Below are 26,685 nucleotides of genomic sequence, written 5' to 3'. Positions count from 1 at the left end.
CATATACGGGGCAGAATCAGTTATCACACACTTTACATTCTCATGGTTAATTTCAAAATTATGCAAAACATGCAGGATTGCTTGAGAACACGTTCTGCTGTTTGCAGCATCTAGAAACACACATTCTAACAAAAATATTTCCTGTTCAGATACTGGATCTTGAGTTTTGATCAAGATTGCGAACACACAGCGGCCTGAAGAGTCGGTAGTTTCGTCGCAGGTAACAGCCAAGTCCGTTTTCCCTGCCAAACACTGTTTGATGCTTGCTAGTACTTCGTTTGAGCAACGGGGGACGTATTGTTTCCTTAGTTGGTTGGCTGTGGGAAGGTCTCCAGATCCTAACCAATAGAAAAAAGAAAAAGCTTTATCAGAAAGAGGTCTTAGTAAACCTAGTCTTACTATCACTGATCGCTGATTGTGGAGGTTTAATTGATAACCGTACATACCTGGTACATACTTATGAAGCCATTTCCAGACTGCAGGGTTGTCTACCTTCTCCAGAGGGATGTTGGCTTTGAGTAGCATCGCTGTTGTTTCATGAACAAATTCTATTTTTTCACTCTTAGCTTTATTTTGCATATCTAATGAGAGTTCTATTTTTGCCAGCCGTTTCACTGTTGGAGTGCTAAATTTAAGTTCTGAATGTTCCGTATTTTAAAAACAACGTTTTGAGACAGTATATTTTTTCTCCCACTCGATGCGAACATTACAAAATTTACACATTAAAATATTGCTTTCCGAAACGTATAAACCTTCACTTGCAAACTGTTTAGCTCTGCTGTGCACAGTAACACTTGTCGAGCGATCCATCTTCGCTACTGTCTGTGATCACTTTCTTAATTTTACCTGACCACGAAGCCGAAATACACCAGTCAATTGTGCTGCTTGTAGACGTCATTAGGGATTCCGTGAGGAGACAGGCTGGGGTGGGATTACCAGCCATCACAAGAACAACATTCCAAACATTTCGTTTGGCAAGAAGCCTAGAGCCAAACCCTTTTCTTTGATGCATGTCTTAAAGAGATTTTCCAGAACATTAATGATAACATATTTCTTTCCTGTTGATGAACTTTTGTTCGCTCTTCCTTTCTTTTTCATACATTATATTGGAACAAAATGTCAAGTTCGTTATTCACTACAAATTTTGCTGTAATATCACGCTTATCGCAAAATAATTGAATTTTGCTTTAAAATGGCCTTATCGCTTTAATTCGCGAACATAATATCCATATTTTCTTAACTAGAAACATATGATTTGTAAAGATATCCCACGCTTCAAAATACTTTTTATCGTTACTGCGAAAAAATCATGCCTCTAGAAATCACCCAGAATGAATCGTGCTGCTTTCCTTTGGATATTTTCACATAATCTTGGTAAGGGTCCCATAAACTGGGAACGTATTCTAACTAGGCTCTTACACCCTCTCCTTTACATCCTTACAACCCTAAATACCCTCATTAACATATGAAAAGATCTATAACCTTTACTTACAACCTCATTAATGCAATTACCATAAAAAAGATCTTTCCTTATATTAACACCCAGGTTACAATGATACCCATCAACACAGAAATTAAAAACGAGACCAAGCGAGTTGGCCGCACAGCTGTGAACTTGCGAATATTGGGGATGACCCTTAATTAAGACCAAGGCTACCTTCCTAATCCTAGCCCATTCCCATCCTTGCATCGCCAAAAACCTTCGATGTGTTGGCATCAGCTAGCATTAAAACTAAAAGGACTTTTGCTTTTGGTGAAACTTACAATTTAACTTTTCATCCCGTTTATCATTTACCACTGTCTGCTTAGGTATCACAGTTCAACATCATCTAAAGAAAGCCTTATCAGTGATTCCACTTCTCTATTCAAATAATTTATTTACATATATAAATAAGTAAACATAAAGGTCCAACAAAACTCCCTTGTGGTATTCCCGTCTTAATCACTACAGGATCACAATAATAATTAAACTTATATTGTAATGGTCCACCTTTTCAATACTATATTATGCAATGTCTAAATTACACTTCTAATCTAGCAATTAGCTTCAGCCTTAATGCAAAACTGTACAAACACATCCAATACCTAAAACAAATGTACAAACACACACAAATGACATTAAAAAGTGTTAATCGTATCCCACTATCGGCAGCCCTGAAGATGGTTTTCCATGGTTTCCCATTTTTACACCAGGCAAATGCTAGGGCTGTACCTTAATTAAGGCCATGGCTGCTTCCTTCCAACTCCTAGGCCTTTCCTATCCCATCGTCGCCATAAGACCTATCGGTGTCGGTGCGACGTAAAGCCCCTAGCAAAAAAAAAAAAGTGTTAAAAACATCTGGGAGGAACTATGTGCACAGCGTGTAAAATATGACAAAATTAAAATCAGGCTCTAAAATTCTTAGATGTGTTGCATCATGATAAAATGTTCCATTAGTGCTTGTTAAAAGATCATGAAAATGCTGAAAAGTTCCTCTGTTGGACATTGTCAATCGTTGAATCAAGGAACATGAAGATATGCTTAAATAACTAGCACGTTCTTAATTTGTAGCTCGTAGACATTCGCAATTGAATGCGGTGTCCATGAAGTTAACCAGAATAAATGATAGGCAAAATTAATGAAGTAAAGGAGAGAGGGTGCTAATCAAATAGTACAGGTTATATGAGACTTACCTTTCGTTGCGTGGCCTATTGTTGTGTGCCTTGTACTAACGGTTGTGAGATTCAAAGAAAAAAGAGTACTGAAAAGGTGGACCATTACGACATAAGTTTAATTATTATTGTGATCGGAATTCAATATGGATCAAAACCATGAGGTTTATACCCTATCACTACAGGATCAGATAATGCTTCACCTACTCTAAATTTCTAAGGTCTATTTTCTAGAAATTTCAATTAAAACCGACTAATTAATTTACACATATGCCTAGACTTCTGCTTTAAAAAAGAAGGGATTTCTTACTTTCATTTTTTTACCCTTTACTTAACATCAAGCCAACATAGATAGGTCTTAAGGCAACGATGGTATAGGAAAGGAGTACGAGTGGAAAGGAAGAGACCGTGGCCTTAATTAAGGTACAACCTCAGCATTTGCCTGGTGTGAAAATGGAAACCATAGAAAACCATCTTCAGGGCTGCCGACAATGGGGTTCGAACCCACTATCTCCCGAATACTGGATACTGGCCGCACTTAAGCGACTGCAGCTATCGAGGATAAGATATCTATTAGGTTCAACCTTTTCAACACTAATTAGGTACAAGTTTATGTTACAAATACCTTTTATTCATCTTTGGGACCAGTTTCAACATATTTAATGTCATCATCAGCCATAAAATGATCACAATGTATAAGCAAAGACACAATCTGCAACTGACTATTCACACCCATGTGTCATAACAGAAGAGTAACGGCTTAATAATTAAATCTGGCGCAGTGACACATTGAAGTAAACATAACGTCTCTCATTATTCAAAGAATAAAAGAGGTTCTACAATATGTAGTCTTTGTGCATCCGTTCAATAGAAGGCTCCGATAGGCTTCCAAAGTAAAGAGTTATTTAAAACACTCACACGTGATATGCGTCAACCAGAGCATCGAGAGAACATATTTTAGTCACTTGTAATTTATACCTGATAAAATTTTAATACTGATGAATATGAAATCAGTCAGTGGTAAAAGACGTTGGTTATGTGAGAAGGAGATATAAAATGTGGTAGGTCTGGAAGGGAGGTAGATGGGGGGGAAGAAAAAGATCTTGTTAGGGGATTAGTAGGTTTAAGGTGGGTCTTGTGAACAATGTGGTGGGGGTTTGTAACGTGATAGAGTACTATGTATCGCAGAAAATATTGACCTTCTATTCGGAAGATTAAAATACTTAAATACTTTAATTAAAAAATCAAATAGAATATTAGTTTTTTCTGAGACTTCATTCAGATTCGAATTGGAGTTGAACTGGTCTAAGTGAATGAAGCAATTTTCTGCGACGTCAAGAATAGGATCTCTGTCCATATTTATGAGCACCTCTATATCTTGTTGTATGTTACTGAAGCTATGCTTTGAATCTTGAATGTGCCGGCCAACTGCCAAGTATCTATTATATTTTGTAGCATTAAGATGTTCCATGTATCTGATTTTGAAGTTCCTCCCTGTTTGACCAATGTACGAGGACTGACAGTTTTGACATTGGAATCTGTAGACACCTGATTTTTGATAAATGTTAGTCTTGTTAATTGAGTCTCGTTAATTTCTATTGTTAGTTCGATATGCAATTTTGGTGTTGTGTTTCTTCAGAACATTAGTAACTACGTAAATATCTTCGTTGAATTTAGGCGAAATTTTCGTTAGTTGATAATGCGCTCTATAAATGCATTGTCATAACCGTTATATTTGGCTATGAAGCGGATTGTATTCGATTCTTTATTTAGATTTACTGTATTAAGTGGTATACTGAATGCCCTGTCTACCATACTGTTGTAGGTAGCATACTTGCGTGCTTTGGGATGAAAATAATTTTTCTTGATAGTAGTGGCTGTCTGTGTTGGTTTTCTGTAAATTTCGTATTCTATTGTTGAAGGAAGTCTGTTTAATGTGAGATCCAGAAAATTTATGCTTCTGTTAGTCTCAGATTCCAAAGTGAACTTTATCTTCAGATCAATATTGTTTAAATTGCTAAGAGTGGTGGCTGCACCAGTAATTCCTTCGTCAAGGATAACGAGTGTATCATAAACAAATCTGGCCCAAAATTTTATGTTTGCGAAGTCACTGCTGTTGTTAATTGCTGTATGCTCTAAATGGTCAATATAGATCTCAGCTAAAATTCCTGAAGTCGGTGATCCCATAGCTAATCCATCTTGTTGGTATATGCAATTATTGAAACTGAAGAAATTATTCTTAACCACTAATTTCAAGATTTCCATGAAATCCTGGACCCCAAGTTTACTGAGGATGCTATATTTATTTAGATTGTTTTGTATAACAGGAAAGAGTTTTTTAGTATTGATGCTTGGATACATGTTTGTTACGTCGAAAGAATGCATCGAGTAGAAAGGTTGCATTTTAAAGTCATCAAGATTTTTTACTAACTCAATGGTACTTTTCACTGATTTATTTGATAAAAAATAATAGTTCTTTTTCAGAAATTTCTGGATGAATTGTGTTAGCTTATAAAATGGACTTGGCCTATAATTTATGATGGGGCGTATGGGGACGCCTTTTTTATGGATTTTGGGTAAAGCTTTCGCTATTGGAGTCCCGGGTTCATGGTTATTAGTTTCGTCTTATCCTGTTCTGTGAACGAAAATGACGTATTTTTTAGGGTTGCTTTCAGGAGATGTTGCAATTTTTGGGTCAGATCTTTTTTTTATCACTGAAAAAGAGCTATTCTCGAAAAATTCTTCCGTTTTTTCAATGTAATCAGTTTTATCCATTATTACTGTCATGTTACCTTTATCTGCTCTAGTGACAATAAGATTCATATTTTTAATTTTCTTTTTGAGGTTAATTATCTGTTCCCTTTCTACAGAATAATCTTGGTTTCCAATGTTAAGTGGTGGTTTTCTTTTTGACGCATGGATTTTATTCAGTTTTCTCCTAATATCAAGTCTGATTTCATCATGTATTTCTAGGGGCATTTTATTAACAGCTGCTTCTGATTCGATAATTAATTTGGAAGTGGCATTGATTATGTTAGTGTTCGGCCAATTATGTTTCGGACCTTTTTCTAGAATCTTGTTGTCTTGTTCTGTTAGTACATGGAACATGTTAATGTTACAAAATATAATAGATACTCGGCAGTTGGCCAGCACATTCAAGATTCAAAGCACAGCTTCAGTAACATACAACAAGATATAGAGGTGCTCATAAATATGGACAAAGGCCCTATTCTTGACGTCGCAGAAAATTGCTTCATTCACTTAGACCAGTTCTTCAACTCCAATTTGAATCTGAACAAAGTCTCAGAAAAAAATAATATTCTATTTGATTTTTTAATTAAAGTATTTAAGTATTTTAATCTTCCGAATAGAAGGTCAATATTTTCCGCGATACACAGTACCCTATCACGTTACAAACCCCCACCACATTGTTCACAAGACCCACCTTACACCTACTAATCCCCTAACAAGATCTTTTTCTTCCCCCCCATCTTCCTTCCCTCCAGACCTACCACATTTTATATCTCCTTCTCACATAACCAACGTCTTTTACCACTGACTGATTTCATATTCATCGGTATTAAAATTTTATCAGGTATAAATTACAAGTGACTAAAATATGTTCTCTCGACGCTCTGGTTGACGCATATCACGTGTGAGTGTTTTAAATAACTCTTTACTTTGGAAGCCTATCGGAGCCTTCTATTGAACGGATGCACAAAGACTACATATTGTAGAACCTCTTTTATTCTTTGAATAATGAGAGACTTTATGTTTACTTCAATGTGTCACTGCGCCAGATGTAATTATTAAGCCGTTACTCTTCTGTTATGACACATGGTGTGAATAGTCAGTTGCAGATTGTGTCTTTGCTTATACATTGTGATCATTTTATGGCTGATGATAACATTAAATATGTTGAAACTAGTCCCAAAGATGAATAAAAGGTATTTGTAACATAAACTCGTACCTAATTAGTATTGAAAAGGTTGAACCTAATAGATATCTTATCGCTGATCTCAGTTCAATACGGAAACATTAATGAAGTTCGTATCTTTAAATAATGCAGCTATCGAGCTCAGTAAGAACTAATTTTTAGGAGAACTAAAACAGTTAACATAAGTTTCCATTAGATGAGTAAATAAACAAATGGTGCTGGTACATATGGAGAAAAAACAATTCATAGGTGTTTACAGTTTAAGATAATTTATCAGAAAAAGGCCGAAGACAAAAGCACTGAACAATTCAGTAGTGGAAAAATCACAGCAATTATTATGTACTTGTGTATATGGTGGATAAGATGGGCACAAGGGAGTTTTTAAAAAGTAATTATGATCGATGGAAAATAATTTTTTAAAACGTAAAGTCTATGGGAAGAGTTTAAAGCAATTGTTTAGGAGAGTGAAAACAGGTATGTAACTTTAAAGTTGGTAAGGAATGGTATCATAACAGAGAAGTAAAGATACTAAGGAGGAGGTGCAGGTTGGAAAGAAACAATCTTATAAATATAGTTGTGTGGGGTCCGCTGTCTGTAATGTCATTTATTTTGCCATATTTTGATATATTTATCAGTTTTAGGTCAACTCAAGATCGTATCAGTAGTTTTTAGCTTTTGTGCCTGTATGTTTGTTCCACCATCAAGTGTAAATGGCTGAATAGGTCTCGACTAAACTTCATATTTAGAGTTTACTCATCCAGCAGCAGGTTGTGATATGAACATAATTTAAAAATCACTGAATGGACTGTGGGTTTATATGAAGACCAGAAGAGTTATTTTCTGTTACACTGTTGATTATGCCTTGGCCGGGCTGAGTGGCTCAGACGGTTGAGGCGCTGGTCTTCTGACCGCAACTCGGCAGCGTCGATCCTGGCTCAGCCCGGTGGTATTTTAAAGTGCTCAAATACGTCAGCCTTGCGTTAGTAGACTTACTGGCAGGTAAAAGAACTCCTGTGGGGCTAAATTCCGGCACCTTGGCGTCTCGGAAAACCGTAAAAGTAGTTAGTGGGGCGTTAATCCAATAACATTATTATTATTATTGATTATGTCTCAACGATACTTTATATTTAGACTACTCATCTAGGAACAGGTTTCGATATGCATATTATTTAAAAATCACTGAAACAACTGGGGGTTTATAAGAAGACAAGAGTTTTTTCTTTCCATTTTCTCTTACAGAACGGAATGTACTCTATGTGAAACGCCCCTTCATTTTACATAATTTTTGTTATGTACATAATTACACTTATTCTTCAAATGAAAGAGAAAATTACTTCAGCTTCGTCATATTTCATGCACTTTTGTAGGAAAATATAATTTTAACGTGTTGCATTACACGTGTGAATAGGGCCATATTACTTTGTATAAATTCCTGAAGGAAACATGTAATCCACTACAAATTCTCCTGCGAAGAACGGGTGCAAATGCTAGTTAGAAATGATTGTGGAAGTAAGGAAATTGAATCGAGAGAAGTAGTCAGCTAAGGATAACAAGACAGCAAGCATAATTGGCAGTCATACAAATTTTAGTGAAAATGTAAGGGAATGTACAGGAATCATTAATAAACAAGAGGAGTGTAAATGTAAGGATTTTCACAAGGCAGAAGTATTCTGTCAGCAGTATCATTTATTTATCGCATGGCGTTTAGTGCCGGGAATGTCCAAGGACATGTTCGGTTCACCAAGTGGAAGTCTTTCTATAGGGACACCTGCGCGTCTGGATGTTGTGTGATGATGACGAGGTAGAGAGAGGGTGAAACCCAGTTTCGGCACAAAGCCTACCCCTCTCGAGTAACACCAAGGGGTCTGCTCAAAGTTTTACGTACCCATCCTACGAACAAATCACCATCAACAGCGTCGTATGCCCTCACTCAATATGAGCACTGCAGAGAAGTTTGGAATTGAATCCAGGCTTTTGGCACGCAATCTGGTGATAAGTTGTGTACCACCCCCTCTCCTACTCTGCCGTACAACATTATGATCGTGATTTTTTCGACCAACGGGACTCGAACCAGCTAACCACGGTGAGTCAGCAGTATGCGACGATTGTAAGTTACGAGGATAATGTCCAGGTAGAGGAGGTGACCAAAACTAGAAAAGCAGCTAGGGATATACTAACGGCAATGGGTTGGGATATAGTACCACATCTAAAGTACTTATCTCATTATTGTTTGCATGAAGGAGCTATACCAAATGACTGGAGAGTTGCTACAGTAGCCCCTGTGTACAGGGGAAAGGATGAACATAAAGCCAATAATATTAAAGACCAATCAGTTTGACATGAGTTCCAAGAATTGTAAGCTTTTGGAAAGTATTCTTTCTGATTATATTAGACGTTAGCATAATTACTGACTGGTTTGATAGAAGGCAGTTGGGGTTTCCACTCAAGCTCAACTTGTAGGATTCCAGCAAGATATAGCAAATAGACTGACATTTGATTTGACAGATCATGGGAGAGCAAATGGGTAGCTATATTTCTAGAAAATGGAACTCGGTGATCCTATAATGATTAGATATTGGATTTGTATGTAAATGCATACTTTTTCTGTAGACCTCCAAAACCGACAATGAAATGCGTTTGAGGGTGAAATTGGATGAATTATTAAGTTTAATATTCTATATATATGTGCATATTTCCATGTACTTGAGATTAGTGCATACATTTCAAATTTCATACTTATTGTGCATGTTTTTTACTTTTATTGTGCATATTTTAGTATGTTTTAAAGGCAGCCTTCAATGAGATGTGAAGTAATTAATGACATTAACTCTTTCGTGATTCGCTGGACATGATGGAGGACATGAAGCATGAAATGGAAGGTATTCCAGGAATCCTTGGATTCTGGTGCAAACAAAATACCGTGATGTCCTTAAACGAATTCCGGGCTACGACATCACGATACCTATAAACAAATATCTGGCTGTCTGTGATAATGTGGATCTACCAGAATGTTTGACACCTACACTCGCTCCCAAATTCAAGTACTGTTCTGTCACATTCGTAAATGTAGAGAGATCACTCTTAGCATTGAAGCTAGTTTTAACAGACAAACGCAACAGGTTTAAATCAGAAAACTTGGGGAAGGCTGTTGTATTGTACTGCAGTGTAAAATGAGAGAGGAATATGTATTTAAGCGTGTTTCTTCATGTTTCAGTTTTGTTTACATGGTTTTCTTACAACCTAATTGATTTATCACGTGTATAACACACTGTCTTATCTAGAAGAAGTGCGCATATTGTTTTAACAGTGATACGTCTCACAAACTATACATGGATTGTTTGTACTAGTGGAACAGCCGCAGCTGTAAAGTAGTGTGATTTTCATTCAGTTGTTTATTCATGAGCAGCATTTTATATATTTGTGCGGGTGAATCATGTGTGTCTAGTAAAGGAATGATACGTTTGCATTTCATACAAGTGCTTAATAACATGCATATTTCACCACTTTTTGAAGCACAGTTGCATGCTTTACACAACATGTAAATCCGAGCTCTAGTGGGGTCCCACAGGGCAGTAAAGAACTGGAACCAGAGATAAGGCTTTTTGCAGATGACGTGACACTGTCTAGAGGAATAAATAAATTACAAGATTGTGTGCGACTGCTAACGACGTTGTGAAATGGACAGCACACAATGGTGTGATGATAAAGGCGGTAAGTTTCATTAAGAGGGAAACTCCTCTCAATTAGCCCACCTGGTGGCCATGATCATTGAGACATTGTAGTCTATACAGTCTGACGCCGTGGTTAGCCAGTTCAAGTCCCGTTGCCTGAAAAAAAATTTCACCATCAGAATGTTGGCCGGCAGGTTAGGGGAGGTGGTGACACACAATTTCTAATCACTAGATTGCATGCCAAAAGCTTGGATTAAACTCCAAACCTCCAGGCAGTGCTCATATGGAATGATGGTATATGACGCTCATAATGGCAACACATTTGTCGGACAAGGACGTAAAACTCTCAGCAGACCCCTTGGCGTTATTTGACATAGGAGGAGGCTACATGCCGACACCGGCTTTCACCCGCTCCCTACCTCATCATCATTCCCACATCCAGAAGCTCAGGTGTTGCCTATGCATCAACCAGAAAGACCTGCAAACGGCGAGTCGAACACATCCTTGGAAACACTCTGCACTAATAAAAACCATACAATAAATAAATACTCTCAGTTTTAATTACTGTGTTGATGGGGTGAAGGTTCCTCATAAATAAAGGGGTTGTAGTAAGGACCACAATCAGAGTATGAGACCCTCACCAGGATAACTCGATTCACAAACTGGAAAACATTCAAAGAAAAGTACCTCAATTTGTTTTGAATGATTTCCAATAAAAGAGTAGCGTTATGAAAATGTTGCAAAGTTTGCGCTGGGAAGACTCGGAAAAATGAGACGAGCTGCTCGACTAAGTACAGTGGTATGTTCCGAGCTGTCAGCAGAGAGATGGCATGGAATGACATTAGTAGACGAATAAGTTTGAGTGATGTTTTTAAAAGTAGGAAAGATCACAATAATAATAATAAAAATCCACAGCCTGTTTCCAGTCATTCGACCGGGTCAGGACTGGAATGAATGAAGCCCCCATCTAGCGGCAAGGATAGGAATTGTGCCAGCTACCGAAGCCTGTCACACTCCTCTGGGGCAATGATTAATGACTGACGGATGAAATGAAATGATATTGGAGAGTGTTGCTGGAATGAAATATGACAGGGGAAACCGGAGTACCCAGAGAAAATCCTCTCCCGCCTCCGCTTTGTCTAGCACAAATCTCACATGGAGTGACCGGGATTTGAACCATGGAACCCAGCAGTGAGAGGCCGGCACACTGCCTCCTGAGCCACGGAGGCTCTTGGAAAGATCACAATATAAGCCGGAATTCAACAGGACAGAAATTGGAGCAAATATTTGTTTATAGAAAGAGGAATTAGGAATTAGAATAATTTACCAAGTAATGATGTTTGATAAATTTTGAAATTCTTCTAAATTATTTAAGAAATTGCCTAGCTAGGTAAGCAACAGATAGAGAATCTGGCATGGGGGTGACTGCCTTATATGGAGATCAATGGCGGTTGATTAAGTGATGGAAGGTTTTAAGCAACGTAAGAATCAGAAAGGTTGGATGGAGGTGTGGAGGCAGCATGCAACAATCTTCTTACAGCACCAAGTGCCAAAATATGCACTTATATGACCTATAAAAACTGTGTTATTGTCATCACAAAAAAACAGAAACATGTTGAAGTACGTAAAAATAAAATTGTCGCAGAAATCTGAGCTCTAATAATAAAAGTAAATAACACATGTTAACAAGCAAATGAAACTATTTCATAAACTATGCCAATCAAAAGTGAGATAGTACGTGTTTGTCTAATAATTGGAGTTTAAAAAGGCATTGTAGTAAAAATTAGACAGAATGCAAATGTACAGACTATTCGGAATTTACATAAGCATCTCACTGCCCTATGGAAAACCGAAAAAATGCCTGAAGAATGGAATGTTGCAATTATACACCCACTACACAGAAAAACTGATAGATCAGATCCTAGTAATTAACGAGAAATTTCTTTGCTGGATATCACTTATAAGATTTTTTCTAAGATTTAATATTCCAGGATTCATGAACAACTTGATAGTGAATTTGGTGAATATCAGGTGGTTTTCGTCCAGGACAAAGCTGTCCACATGAAATTATCGGTCTCGAATGGATTATAAATCATCACAGGATTGATTAGCAGCAAAAATTTAGTGATCACTTTTGTTGATTTTCAAAAGGCTTGTAAAAGCATCCACCGAAAATCATTATTGCATATCCTTACTGAATTTGGTTTACATCAGAAACTTTTTAACCTTGTTGCGGTCACTCTTAGAAATACAAAATCTATAGTTAGGTTCAGAAATAAAATCTCTGAGCCATTTGAAATTCATACTGGTCTTTGACAGGAGATGGATTATCCCCGTTGTTGTTTAATTGTGTGCTGGAAAAAATTATCCGTGAATGGAATAAGGTATATCCACCGACTGTTAAGAATGGAAGAAATATTCGACTAAACTGTCTTGCATTTGCTACTGATCTAGCATTATTAGCAAATAGTATTGAAAAAGCTAAATTTCAAGTAGAGGAATTTGAAAGATTAGCAGCGAAGGTTGGGATGAAAATTTATTTTGAGAAAACAGAAATGATGCCATCTTTTCAAGTTGACACTTCACATATTATGTTAAATAATACTCAGAAAATAAAGGTTGCAGACTAATTTAAATATCTTGGTGAGATTATAACTTGGAACGCTAACGAAAAAGCATCCATAGATAGCAGAACTCAAAAATTGAGACGAGCACAACAAATTACCTGGCCAAGTTACAAAAACAGTCTCTTTTGATTAACCCGGAAACTCCGTGTGGTACTGTATAGTACCAGTGCACCTTACTTCAGATTTTCCCATACTGATCGTTACCACCGGGCGATTTGGCCGTGTGGGTAAAGGCGCATGACTGTGAGCTTGCATCCAGGAGACAGTGGGTTCGAATCCCACTGTCGGCGGCCCTGAAGATGGTTTTCCGTGGTTTCCCATTTTCACACCAGGCAAATGCTGGGGCTGTAGCTTAATTAAGGCCATGGCCGCTTCCTTTCAACTCCTAGGCCTTTTCTATCCCATCGTCGCCATAAGACCTATCTGAGTCGGTGCGACGTAAAGCCCCTAGCAAAAAAATAAATGATCGTTACCTGTGCCATCAATCTGGCAACTCCACTTTACATTGTCAAGGAGATGAAAATGAAAATCCACAGCCTGTTCCCAGTCATTCGACCGGGTCAGGAATGGAATGAATGAAGCTCCCATTTAGCGGCAAGGATAGGAACTCTGCCGGCTGCCGAAGTCAGTCGCAATTGTCAAGGAAATACTCCCTACAAAAACTGAAATCAACATAGCATTTTATTTGACAGACTGTTTGTGGCGATAACTGCTTGGAATTTGAGATCGCTTCGAGAGGAATAAAAATGACTGCCCATCTAAGATAAGTTGCTTTATTTTGTTTATAAATTTTGACAATACAATTTTTTATTACATGGTTTATTATCTTCAAAATCGGGGGAAGCAAGGCTTGGATGGTATCCATTCCGAATTTCTGAATCCTAGAACTATGGAATGGCTTGCTAAATTCTTTAGTGACATCCTAATGAAAAGAAGGCTCCCACCTCTTCTTAAAAGAACTAAAGCAGTTGCTGTTGTGAAGCCTGGGAAAAGTGGCTGTAATGCGGAAGATTATCGACCTATTGCTCTACTGAGTACCTGCTACAAACTACTAGAGAGATTGATCTATAACAGAATCTCAGCTACAGTACTTCACCACATTCCAGTTGAACAAGCACGATTCAGCCCTAACAAGAACTGTTGCGATCAGGTTTTGGCACTAACCAGCCATATTGAGCAGGGCTTTCAAGAAAAAATGAAAACGGTTGCTGTGTTTGTGGATTTATCATCAGCCTATGATACACTCTGGCAAAAAGAGATGATCCTGAAGTTCCTGAAAATTATCCCTTGCAAGACCCTAGCTTCGTTGCTCAACAACATGCTATGCAATCGCCTAATTCAAGTACATCTCAATGGAAACAGAAGCAGATCCTACAGACTAAATGATGGATTGCCGCAGGGTTTTGTTCTTGCTCCACTTCTCTTCGATCTCTACACGGCAGATCTTCCATCTACTGCGTGCTGAAAGTTTATATATGCTGATGACATAGCCCTAACAGCACAGTCCATAGACTCTGAGACCGCTGAAGCCATTCTCACACAAGATCTCGTAAAAATGGATAGATACTTCAACACCTGGCGATTGAAACCCAATGTAAACAAAACAGGGATTAGTACCTTTCACCTAGACATCAGGAGAGCCCATTACATCCCACAAATTCAATTCAGAGGCCAATAGCTAAAATACTGTGCTCATCCAAAATACTTGGGTATTGTGATGGATCACTCTTCGACGTATAAAGAACAGTAGCAAAGGTTAAAACACATAACAACATCCTTCACAAACTCAGTGGCACTAGTTGGGGAGCAAATGCTCATGTCCTCCGAACAACAGCTCTTGCCCTAGCATACCCAGTTGCAGAATATTGCAGCCCTGTATGGATCAACAGTGCACACAAAGGAAAAGCTGAATGATACCATGAGGACAGTGTCTGGCACACTCAAATCCACACCACTTAAATGGCTGCCAGTATTAACCAACATCCATCCTCCTCACCGTCGAAGGCTAACTGCTCTGAAGAAGGAATGGTTAAAATGTACTGCAAATACACTCTTGCCGATTCATCAGGACTGCAACCCTCAGAAACATGGAAAATTAAAATCTCGACATCCATTATGGCAACTAGGAAAGAGCCTGGTTGAGTCACAGCACAACATGAATAATGCCCGGAGGGAAGAGTGGGCTGCTTCAAATCCTGACCGGCTAGGGTTGATATCTGACCCTTATAGGAAACTTGCTGGGTTCAACTTGCCAAGGAGAATCTGGGCTTCGTTGAACAGAGTGCGGACCGGTCTTGGAAGCTGCAATTTATGGTTCCACAAGTGGGGAAAAATTTCCAGCCCTCATTACGACTGCGGTGAAGTGGCTCAGACAGTCCACCATGTTGTAATGATGTGCCCACTTCGGAGCTTCCAGGGAGGATACCACGAACTTCATGCGGCAAGTGAAGAGGCAGTGAATTGGCTAAATTCTCTGGACATTAAATTATAAGTTATATTACCATCAATTGATCCTTTGTCCGATTGTTGTTCTATCTACTTTAAGTGTATATAGTTTTAAGTGTGTGTGTATATATAGTTTGCCTGTACCCTATATATGCCATACGAAATAAATAAATAAATAAATAAATAAATAAATAAATAAATAAATAAATAAATGGACAATCAGAGGCTCACCTCCAGAATCTTCCACACCATCTCTAGAGGGAAAGCGACTAATGCCAAGTGGGCAAGACTCGTCAGAAAAGACCTTCAAGAATTGGACATTGCTCTCAGTGAAATTTATGACAGGAATAGGTACAGAACGTTGATCAGAACATCAAACTCTCTCCAGTCACTAACAGAAAAAACAGTACGTCCGGGAGGAGGTGTGAAATGGACTCAGGAGCGAAAAGACATTCACAGTGCAAGAATGAAGGAGTACTGGTCAAAGAAGAAAGCTGCTAGAGATAAGAACCACGTGGTCCATAGCAGGCCCAAACGGGACTAAAAAAAAAATAATAATAAATAAATAAATAAATAAAGTCCATGACTTGAAATAACAAGCAATTGGTCAGCATTTTTGTGTTCGCTGTTATGACACTAATTATTTTGTCGGTACAGTACCACACAGCGCTTACCGTACCATTCTGCTCCTTTTCTCCTCTTTGCTTCTAAGGGTGATTCTAAAGAAACAACTCGTACTGTAGTTGAAAACGATGACTTATGTGTATCATACAATTGTATAATTGTATATTTTACTAAAAAACACGTTATAATACACGTGGAGAGTGCGATGTATTGCGCCCAGTGTGAACTTCATGAGTGGCTTGATGCTTGAGGAGGTTCTACTTGTTATTGAAGAAGAGGATACTGATGCTGAAGCCATATACATTGAACTACCAGAATCTAATGTATTATCAAGATGAAGATGAAGGGGGTCTCGCAGATAACCTTATGGGACGTCAACTCCGGGCACCAGCAGAAGTAGTGTTGAAGCAGCAAATTACGCACAGGAGTAGAGAATCCATGTCTGATAACGATTCATGGCCCACGAAGAGAACAAAATCATCACATCGTCCACCAGCTATCTGGATGGCAGATGACCCACAACAGTCCACTGAAGTCCTAAAGTAACCCCAAAGAAATTAAAATATTCGTCGCCATTTTACTTCTAAGTGGCTATGTGCAAGTGCCACCATCAGAATAAGGCAGGTGCAAAATATTTATTACAATATATACACACATATTTGGGTGGTATTTTGTAGAGAAATAAATACAGTTGTTCTCACTTATTTTCTTTTCAGAGTATCTGACACCTTGAGATTCAATGGCTTACATCACTGTATCGCTCCAAAGCCGGCGCTGTGTGACCGCCGGATGCGAATCCTGCATCCGCACAGAATGCGTTGAGAGTAGTGTGGGTCTTAGTGTAAATTACATTTTGCCATTCCAAACTACATAGTAGTGAAATGTGGAAATACATGACTAAATAAAAAACTGAAGCTTACTTATCATTCTTAATTCCTAAAGATATGTCACTTCCGAGCTAATGCTATTTTTTGGAATTCCTACAGGGATGTCACAAATGAACCTATAAACACTGTTTGTTGGTTTTTAATTGCTAAGTAATTTGCAAGTGACATTCTGTAAAAATATTAAGCATTAAATTTCATGGTATTCTAACGAGGTAAAAATCTGTATGTTTCACTCAAAAGCTATGTCAAGCGCCTGCGGTACCATACGGTACCAGGCTCCCATTTAGAAACCAACCATGCAATTTTTAGAAAAATGTCTTAAATCTAGCGACTAGTCTCTAGAATCGACTAGACTGATGTGAACAAACACGAACATAGCACTGTTAATATAAGACGGCCAAATTCATACAAATATTTTTAAAAGAACACTATAAGTTTTATAGCCAGACACACCTAATTAATACTATTGACTTTTGTAACAGAATTAAAAACATTGAGCTAACAGACTACTACACGATACATAGTTTGGATATCAAAGATATGTACTCCAACATTAATATTGTAGATACTATACAAATAGTAAGAAAGAATTTAATGCAACACAGCAAATTAAGCAAGGTGGAAATTGAAGAATTTTTAACATTACTAGAATTTACTTTGGAAAATAACTATTTTGTTTTTGACAACAAAATTTACAAACAGTCTAAAGGCCTAGCAATGGGTTCGCCAGCTTCAGGTATTTTAGCTAACATATTCATGGATTACATGGAATATAATAAAATAGTGGATAAAATAGATGGATTGATTACATGGTTGAGATACGTCGATGATATATTTGTTATTATCGATGAACGAAAGGTTAAACCTGATGGTATATTACAGTATTTAAATACTTTGAATAGACAAGTGCATTTTACGATGGAATCTGAAAATGATAGGACTTTAAATTTTTTAGATTTGACAGTTACTAGAAATTCTGGTCATTTTGATTTCCAAATTTTCAGAAAAGCTACTCAAACAGATACTATTATCAGAAATGACTCCAATCATCCAGGTCAACATAAAAAGGCAACATTTTACAGTTTAATTAATAGAGCTATGAACATACCTATGTCTAAGAAGAATTATAATAGAGAGATAAATATAATCCATCAAATCGCTCGTAGCAACGGATATTCCAACAGATTTATTAATAGAATGATAAATAAAGTGAAAAATGAACCTAAAACAACTTTAATTAAAGAGAGAAAAGAGAAAAAGAAATTCATAGTTCTAACTTTTCGAAATAAGCACTCTTATCAACTGGCTAAAATTTTCAAAAAAAAGAACATCAATGTCACATACAAAACGAATAATAATACTAATAAGATAATTTTCAATTCAGATAAAATAGAGAATAAATGTATATTTAATAAATCAGGAATTTACAAATTAACATGCCAAACATGTAAACAACGATACATAGGACAGTCCGGAAGAAGTTTGGCTATAAGGTACAAAGAACACGTTAATGCGGTCAAACATAAAAGATATTCGGCAATGGGAGAACATATGGTTGAAATGAATCATAAATTTACAGACATTTCCAATGACATGAAATTATTACATTCGACCAAAAAGGGAAAACTAATGAATGTTTTGGAAAATTTAGAAATTTACCTTACACAAAAATGTAATTCTGAATCAAGTTTAAATGAGAAAAGTACAGAAGATAACCCACTGTTTAGGCTAGCATATAATCATTTAAGGAACAAAAAGAAGAAGAAAAGAAGAAAAACTTGAAGATCATAAATTTGTATAGTGTTTCTCATTCAGTTCAACCAAAATTGTATGTATTGATCATTTTTATAATATTTCATAAGTTCTCTTTACTCTTTGACATGATGTATTGGGACACAATACTCCTTCAAATTGTAAAACAAAAGATTGTGTCATATTATGTTATTCTTTGATCTAACCACTGATGAAGGGAATGGTTGAGATTTCCCGAAATATGTATGGTTTAATAAATAATGTTTCTTTCATTTAATGAGTGTATTGATCAAGGCGGATTTAAATAAACTATTATAAATAGTTATATTGTACGAACATAGCACGCGAGAACAAGAGATTGACAATTGATATACGCGTCATGTTATACAGGTTTCAATAAACATTGCACATTCGCGCGCATTTCTCATATTATTAAGCGTCGATATTTCATTTGAAAGCAGCCAATGAGCAAAGGACTTCCAGCCACAGGCATACAAAGCAGAAATGGCGGGATTTGAAAACAAATGTTTGAAGTTCACCAAAAAATAAGCTAAAATCGGGAGAAATAATAGAATAATCGAGAGGCGGGAAAAACTGTCGAAAATCGGGAGTCTGATATAGATGTTGATTCCCATAGGGAACCTGAAAATTTATGATGTCCAGTAACGGACCATTTATATTGGTATTATAATCGGAGTCTCCCGACTAAATCAGGAAAGTTGGCAGGTATGTCATTGTTACCAAAAACATCGGGAAGATCAGCGCAATAACATGTTAATTAAAAATACTTAGGGCCAATATTAGCATTAATTGAAAAGGAACAAACAAGTGTCAAATCAAGTCGTGTGGTGTTAGGAAGTGCTTGCCCTGTTGTGTGTTGTTCCTATCTGTATACGACTTACATTATCCTATAGGGATCCATTTCTCATTTTCTGTTTGTCCTGTGTTCCAATCTTTTACCACCTGCATTCTTCTTCCCATTTCCCAAAATAGATGATGTTGTTGGAAGACTTCTGTACGTGAGGTTCTTTTAGAGTGAGAGTGTTGCTGCACTTCAACAAATACAAATTCACAAAATACGGTATGCCTGTGTAACTGATGAGTAAGAGAAAATCAGAAATAAATTTCTAAGTGCAACATAGATTACTTTTCTGTGCTTCATTATAAGTAAAAGAATGTTAATTGGTGTCATTGTGAATTTTGTAAAAATGGCTATTCTATAGGGTCCTCAAGCAATGCAGCTGCGGTAGTGAGCAGATTCCCACAGCTCGATTCTCTTTTGTTGCTAGTGGCTTAATTAGTTGCTTATATGATTATAAGACAAGATGCCAACTGTTTAACGAGATGTCTACCCAGACCTGGCTCACAGCGATACTCACAAGGCTTAAATCGTTAAGAGGTGCAACGTAAAGAGCAACCTCGGCAACTGAAGGAGGCATGTAATTTTAATACTCTGTATGAGCTTTGGCAAATTTGTTTGTCATAGTTTATAAATTCCAGCCAACGGCTATAGTTGTTGACACGGGAGGTATGGAGAATGTTGCACAATTTATGATGTAGCAAACCTTAATATGACACTCCCCACCACAAATCACACTATTTGGCAAGGAGAATCATAAATCTTACCTCGTATGATTTCTAGGAGAGCGGCATGTTCACTGTCAAGGCCAAGGACCCACCAACCCCACCACCTAATATGATAAATTGTGTGAAATTTTCTGTATTGCTGGGGTCAACAGCCACTGCCATTGACTGAAATTTATACAATGTGGCATCATTCTCAGAATTCAACACAGACAGATTTCATTACAAAATATGGCAGAATAAAAAGTTCCAAACCACTGGTAATAAATTAATATGCACCCCCAATACCACGCTTTGCTCGACATATATGCTACCAAGAAACATGGTGAGAATATATCTTTACCTAACAACTTGTGGACATTTTTTCTTTCAATTTGTTTTGCATTGAACCAATAAAGGCAAACCATATGGCAACAACAGCATACAAAAGGCCTAGGGTTGGAAAGGAAATGACTGTGGTCCTAATTAAGGTCAACCACAGTAGTTACCTGGAGTGAAAATGGGGAACCTTGAAAAACCATCTTCAGCGCTGCTGACACACCACGTTCCAAATGCAAGCTAACAGCTACGTTAGCCGAAGTGCACAGCTAACTCGCTCAGTTGGTAGCAGTTCTCATGAACTTAGTACGTTTCTAACAACAAATGAGGATCATACAGTGGTACAGAGGGTTGCTCTCATTAAATTTGGACAATTTTGATGTACCTTTTGTCCTAGGCGATGCCTTTTCTCCAGACCCGGTAGAGCTCAATGTGATAGCCACTGGCATGGACGATTGCCCTAGATCTCAATTTCCACTGTAGAAAACTTTGATGGAGTACAGGAAGAGGAATATTGTCCCATACCTCCTTGCAAACTTTCCAAACACACTCAATACAAAGGGCGCTAGGAAAATTTTGCAATGTGAATGAACGCTTTAGACTTTTTCAAAATAATTTCCACCACACTCAATACACTTCTCCATATGTCGAAACCAGTCACTGAACCAACTCTGCCACTTTTCATCGGTTACATTTCCAAGCTCTTGATCCTATGCTGCCAGAAGCTCCTTGTTGGATGCAAAACGCCGCCCTTTCTGCTTCATCTTCACTTCTGGAAAGAGTGCGGAAGTCACACGGGGCAAGATCAGTACTGTATGGAGGGTGATCAAGCACAGTCGACCCTGATCTGGCAAGAAAATCCATTGTTACATTAGCACGATGTGCTGGAGCATTGTCGAGATGCAAGAGCCAAGTGTTGAACAGTGACCTTGGATGGAGCTGCTTGAGAGCCTGGATGACCTGAGGCAGACAAGTCTCACTGTACCACTTTGCAGTAACTGTCCTTTGTGTTTCTAGCACAACCCGAGTCAGGATGCCCCGTTTAGTGAAGAATACTGCAATCATCATTTTCTTCACTGACCTTGACTTTCGCACAGTATCAGGAGTACCCTCATCTTCAAACAGCTACACCTTGTTCTGGGATTTTGTTGGGACATCGTAATAACAAAGCCAAATTTCATCACCTGTAAAGATGCTACTGACGTTTCGCGAAGTCCCATTTTCAAACTGTTTTAAGCATTTTTCGGCACCATTTCACTCGATGCCCCCTTTGTTCCTCTGAAAGTGAATGGGACACCCAAAGAGAACAACCTTTCTAACATGGAGATGGTCATGTAGAATTGAATGAATAGCTGGTGCAGGTATGTGGAGGGTCTCCTCTACCTGCTGATATGTCAACCACCTCTCTTGCTGCAACATTTTCCTCACAGCTTCAATGTTTTCCTCGGTCGCCCAGAACGAGGATCGTCTTCAACCCCACAATTTCCCCTCTGGAACTCTTTGTACCAGCGGAAAATTGTTGTCCAATGTGGACAGTCTTTCCCCAGCACAGGAGTCATTTCCCCCAGGCAATGGTCAACAGTTAATCCACGAGCAAAACTGTAGTGGATAATTGCGTGATATTCACCTTTAGACCACACTGACAACTTGCTTTCAATACCACTGCTTGGTAACAACTGGTGTGGCGGTCACGCCTTGCTGTCTTCTAGACCCATTTTCACCCCTCTTTTCATTCCTCACCATAACAGGGGTGTCCAGCCAACCGTTTTTGCGTATTGCAAAACTTTCCTAGTGCCCTTTGTAGTGGCAGGATGTCTAAAAGAAAGCTCTCTTTTCAGGAGACTAAAGGCACAGAAATCCATCGTCGAGGTGTCCAGGGATTTGACAAGGATGTCACTAAATGGTATGACACGGACACCCGCCTCTGTTTCTTTTTTCTCGTAGTAGGAGACTGATGATCTGGCAGTATGATGGGATGCTTTATCCATGTGAATCCCGATAATTGAAGCATCCTCACTGTACAGCGGAGGGAAATCTTCGTGAAAATAGGGGTCAATGACATTCTTCTGGATGTAGGTAACATTGACCTTCACATTCTTTGGCACTCTTGAGGATACTGAGTTTACCCCGGGCACAACATCCTGTTACTACCAAGAACCCCTTAGCAAATGTTTGTTTTCCTTGATGGAGTTTGAGTGCCCCTTTTGGCCTTTCGGGCGACAGTAAATTGCCAGGGCTTGGTGGTGATATCTAAATAAACCACCTAAGCTTCAGCCAGGATAACAACCGATTGCTATTTATACCCTGCTAGGTAGTTTTCATGTAATTTCCTGACATTAGTGAGCCGTTCTTTAACATCTCTTGCTTTCAATGCCTGTCCATGTGCCTTACGCCGCTTTAAAAGATTCAGTTACAAGATATTAGAATCATTCCGCATTGACGGTTTTCACTTTACAAAGGTAAAATGGTTATGTACACAATCCTGCTAACTCCAGTTCACTTGTAGGCGGCGTCATATACTATTAGATATGTTCATTAGGGTACAAGGAAGGAGTAGAGGTGCGAAAATAATAGGTTTTTGTACTATTACCTGACATACAGAACACAGAAGAGGACACTATATAGAACTGGTGGAGCACATGGTGACCATGTTTACTTGGTGACAGAGGGGTGATGACGTCATACCCGACGTCACAGGGTGTAAGAGAGAGACAGAGAATTAATATCTGAAAACTAAGTCAGTATTTTTGCTACTGCGCATGCGTGACTGACTTAATTACTTAACATTACATAATACAAGCTAAAAATGTGCCAAAAAACATAATGAAGGAACAAATGAAAAAAACAAGAGAGAGACATGACGGAAATAAAAACAGCACAATACACAATATTTAAATCATCATATGGAGCAATAAACAACTCAATGCGACAAAATTCAGTGAAAACAGGGATTAATAGAAAACATAATTGAATCTAAGAACTGTGTTAACCATTTTCATTTGTTCCTTCATTATATTTTTCGCACATTTTGACCTTGTAATATGTAAATTACTTCAAAACCCCTTTTTCACTGAAGATGGCTCAAACGAGTCTAAACATGTTCGAATTTGATTACTCCATCTAATGATGGAATTATCTGATGTATTGAATTAGGAGGATAAACTTAATTTTACCTTTGTAAAGTTACAAGATTCAAATCATCTTTAATTATACAGTAAACTGTACCTTTAGATATGCATGTGAGGCTGATAAGGTGTCTTTGAGTTGAAGGATTTTCCTTCAGGACAACAGGCTTTATCTTCTTAATGATGTCCGGAGTCCTGGAGGGTTGAACTATCTTAAGCGGCACTTTTTTCTTTCAAGTTGTTTTATCTGGCAGGAAACCATTCTGATGTAATTTTATCACATTGCCTACAGAGGACTTAATAGTGTTGAGACCTTTTATTTTCCACTGTAGTACAACCCTCGATAAAGAGAAATTAGCACTGGAAAGGCCAACAATGTAGCCTTTCCACATACCTGCAACTCGGCAGGTCACAAGGCAACAATGGTATGTTACGACTGTAAATGGCACTTCTCTAAATCACACTGAACACCGAACTCAATAGCTGCAATCACCTACGTACGGCCAGGATACAGTATTCGGGAAATAATGGGTTCAAATGCCACTGTCAACAGCCCTGAAGATGGCTTTCCGTGGTTTCCCATTTTCACACCAAGCAAATGCTGGGGCTGTACCTTAATTAAGACCACGGCCACTTCCTTCCCACTCATATATCGTTCCTGACCCATCGTCGACATAAGACCTATGTTGATATATGTGTTAACTCTGTGGGCAGGGGAGCACTTTATTAAGTTTTATCATGAGAATTTTGGTATAACTACAGTAACAGTACCAGAAATAAGTACAAAATTTTCAGAGCTACTGACAGTGGGGTTCAGACCCATTATATCCTGAATGCCAGCTACGTACCTCAAACCTATTATGGTCAAATTTATCAACACCATGTAGCCAACTCGCTCGGTTTTGCAAAACACCTCTGACGTGTTTGGCCAATGTTTATTTTTTAGCATCAGGCAGTAGACCGTTGGCCTTCTGCGCCTAACTTCACAGGTCCTATCATGGCTCAATCCGGTGGTATTTGAAGATGCTCAAATACGTAAGCCTCATGTTGGTAGATTTATTGATATGCTAAAGAACTCCTGTGGGATAAAATTCCGGCATCTCAGCATCTCCGAAAACCATAAAAGTAGCTAGTGGGACGTAAAATCAATAATATTATTATTTGGCATTATCCAGAAAATGTGCAGACTGATTCTCCACCCACACTCTTCCATTGCTCTTGACAGGAATTTCTTTCAACAGCTGGTAGCACCATCTTCTAATAATAATGTTATTTGCTTTACGTCCCACTAACTACTTTTTTACGGTCTTCAGAGAAACCAAGGTGCCAGAATTAGTCCCGCAGGAGTTTTTTTACATGCTAGTAAATCTACCGACACGAGGGTGACATATTTGAGCACCTTCAAATACCACCGGACTCAGCCAGGATCAAACCTGCCAGGTTGGAGTCAGAAGGCCAGCGCCTCAACCGTCTGAGCCACTCAGCCCGGCACATTGCTTTCTCCCCCTAAGGAAGCAAGGTGGAAAAAAGTGAGAGCATAGTCTTCTTTACCTGCCACAGCACGCTCTCGCTGTGATATTACACGACTCTTACCGGTACTGAATTTGCATCCTCCTATAAGTAATAAAAGGCAAGATATACATTTTGAAATAATGTAATTTTGCTGAGGACCCTATAATATAATAGTTTTACCGGTACCTGTAAAAATGTATAAATTTCACAAAATGAGCTTCTAACCCGTCAATATTAAATGGTTCAAAAGCAGTTCTTCAGTAAAAAAAAAAAAAGAAAAAAGGCTGCAGACCTCTGATCTATGAAAATGACTATACAAACAGCAGACTGAACACAGTGCATGAACAATACAAAAAGTGCACATCTCATAAACAAAACATTTATACTCTTCTACGAACAACATGAACAAATGCCTGACTATATTCTAGGATATATGAATAATGAAGAATGAACAGAAAGAATAAGTATCATTTCTAGAATAGGCCTACGAAAAATATCAAGCAGAAAAAGTGGAAATGACCATTGCCCTCAGACAACAATGATGCAATTCTAATGGCATCAACTGAAATTGAATTTTTAGAGGTTTTCCTAACAATCATAATACCATACATAGTGTTCCTTAGTTAATATACTAAATGTGGCAGATGTGCTTCAAGACTCTAGCTTCCATTCAATTTGTCACCATACGACTAAGCGCCTAACGATAGCCAATTAACCGTTTATCAAAGGAGAAATTCGTAAAATATTGATATATGGTTGAAATGAACGACACTTACCCGGTTCAAATTTGGCAGTCGTCACGTCTAGTTCATCCCCCATGCTCACTTTTTAACAGCAAATGCCACTTCATATAACCTGAAAAATAACGTACCCGATCTTGAAATAGGGTCATCGAGCAGGGATTACTTATATGTAGTTCATTCATATAAGGCTGATGCAAATGACTAAATAAATAAGGCAAGAGAACTGAATAAGGAGGAAGGTTCATGTATTGATGGAAATGAGCTGAATAATATCACAGCTAAAAGTGGTCCTTTACAAATCATGAATGAATAAAATTAATTACTTTAATAAACCATTCAAAACTCATAACTATACACAATATCAAGATTACAATCAAATGGAAATATAATATGTATTAAACTAATTCAGTCGTACGATTTGTTTGCATTCATACAAACCATCAAAGTAATGCGATCTTTCATAAACTATTGCTATCGATAGTGCACAATGGATAAAAATGCGATACCTCTATCGATTAACAAAATTCTATGGTTTGTGTACTCTCTGGCGATACATGGATACATCATCTTCTTCTTCTACAATGTGAAATGTTATGATGGGCTCCTTGTGAGTTTCGCCCAGTCAATACTCTTACATTTATGTGTATAAATATAAATAAATAAACAAACTTTTTGGACATATTTACAGAATGGAAGATGCCAGATTTAAAAAAAAAGGAAAAAGGGAAAAATATCCTGGATGTGGTGCTGATAAAACCAGATGAGCTCTATAGGGAAACTGAAGTAATAGATGGTATTAGTGATCATG

The 26,685-nt window shown here is 37.9% G+C and overlaps 1 protein-coding gene across 9 annotated transcripts in view; it reads right to left on the bottom strand.

Annotated features, from left to right (window-relative positions):
• LOC136881174 (ubiquitin thioesterase otubain-like) overlaps positions 1 to 26,449 on the bottom strand; it is a 111,603-nt gene extending 85,154 nt beyond the window's left edge. For 5 of the 9 annotated variants that reach the window (XM_067153847.1, XM_067153846.2, XM_067153845.2 and 2 more), the window contains exons 1-2: positions 26,316 to 26,449; positions 25,911 to 25,989 (exon numbers count right to left, since the gene is read on the bottom strand). In XM_067153847.1, coding sequence (XP_067009948.1) covers positions 25,911 to 25,953 — 43 coding nt within the window. In that variant the 5' untranslated portion in view covers positions 25,954 to 25,989; positions 26,316 to 26,449. The other 4 variants (XM_067153841.2, XM_067153843.2, XM_068229267.1 and 1 more) reach the window with 3 other exon arrangements.
• Between the last annotated feature and the right edge of the window lie 236 nt (positions 26,450 to 26,685).

This window comes from Anabrus simplex, chromosome 9 (genome assembly GCF_040414725.1).
Source record: "Anabrus simplex isolate iqAnaSimp1 chromosome 9, ASM4041472v1, whole genome shotgun sequence".
Taxonomy (NCBI): domain Eukaryota; kingdom Metazoa; phylum Arthropoda; class Insecta; order Orthoptera; family Tettigoniidae; genus Anabrus; species Anabrus simplex.
The sequence above is the reverse complement of the archived record's forward strand: the minus strand, read 5'-3'. Positions and strand labels throughout refer to the sequence as shown.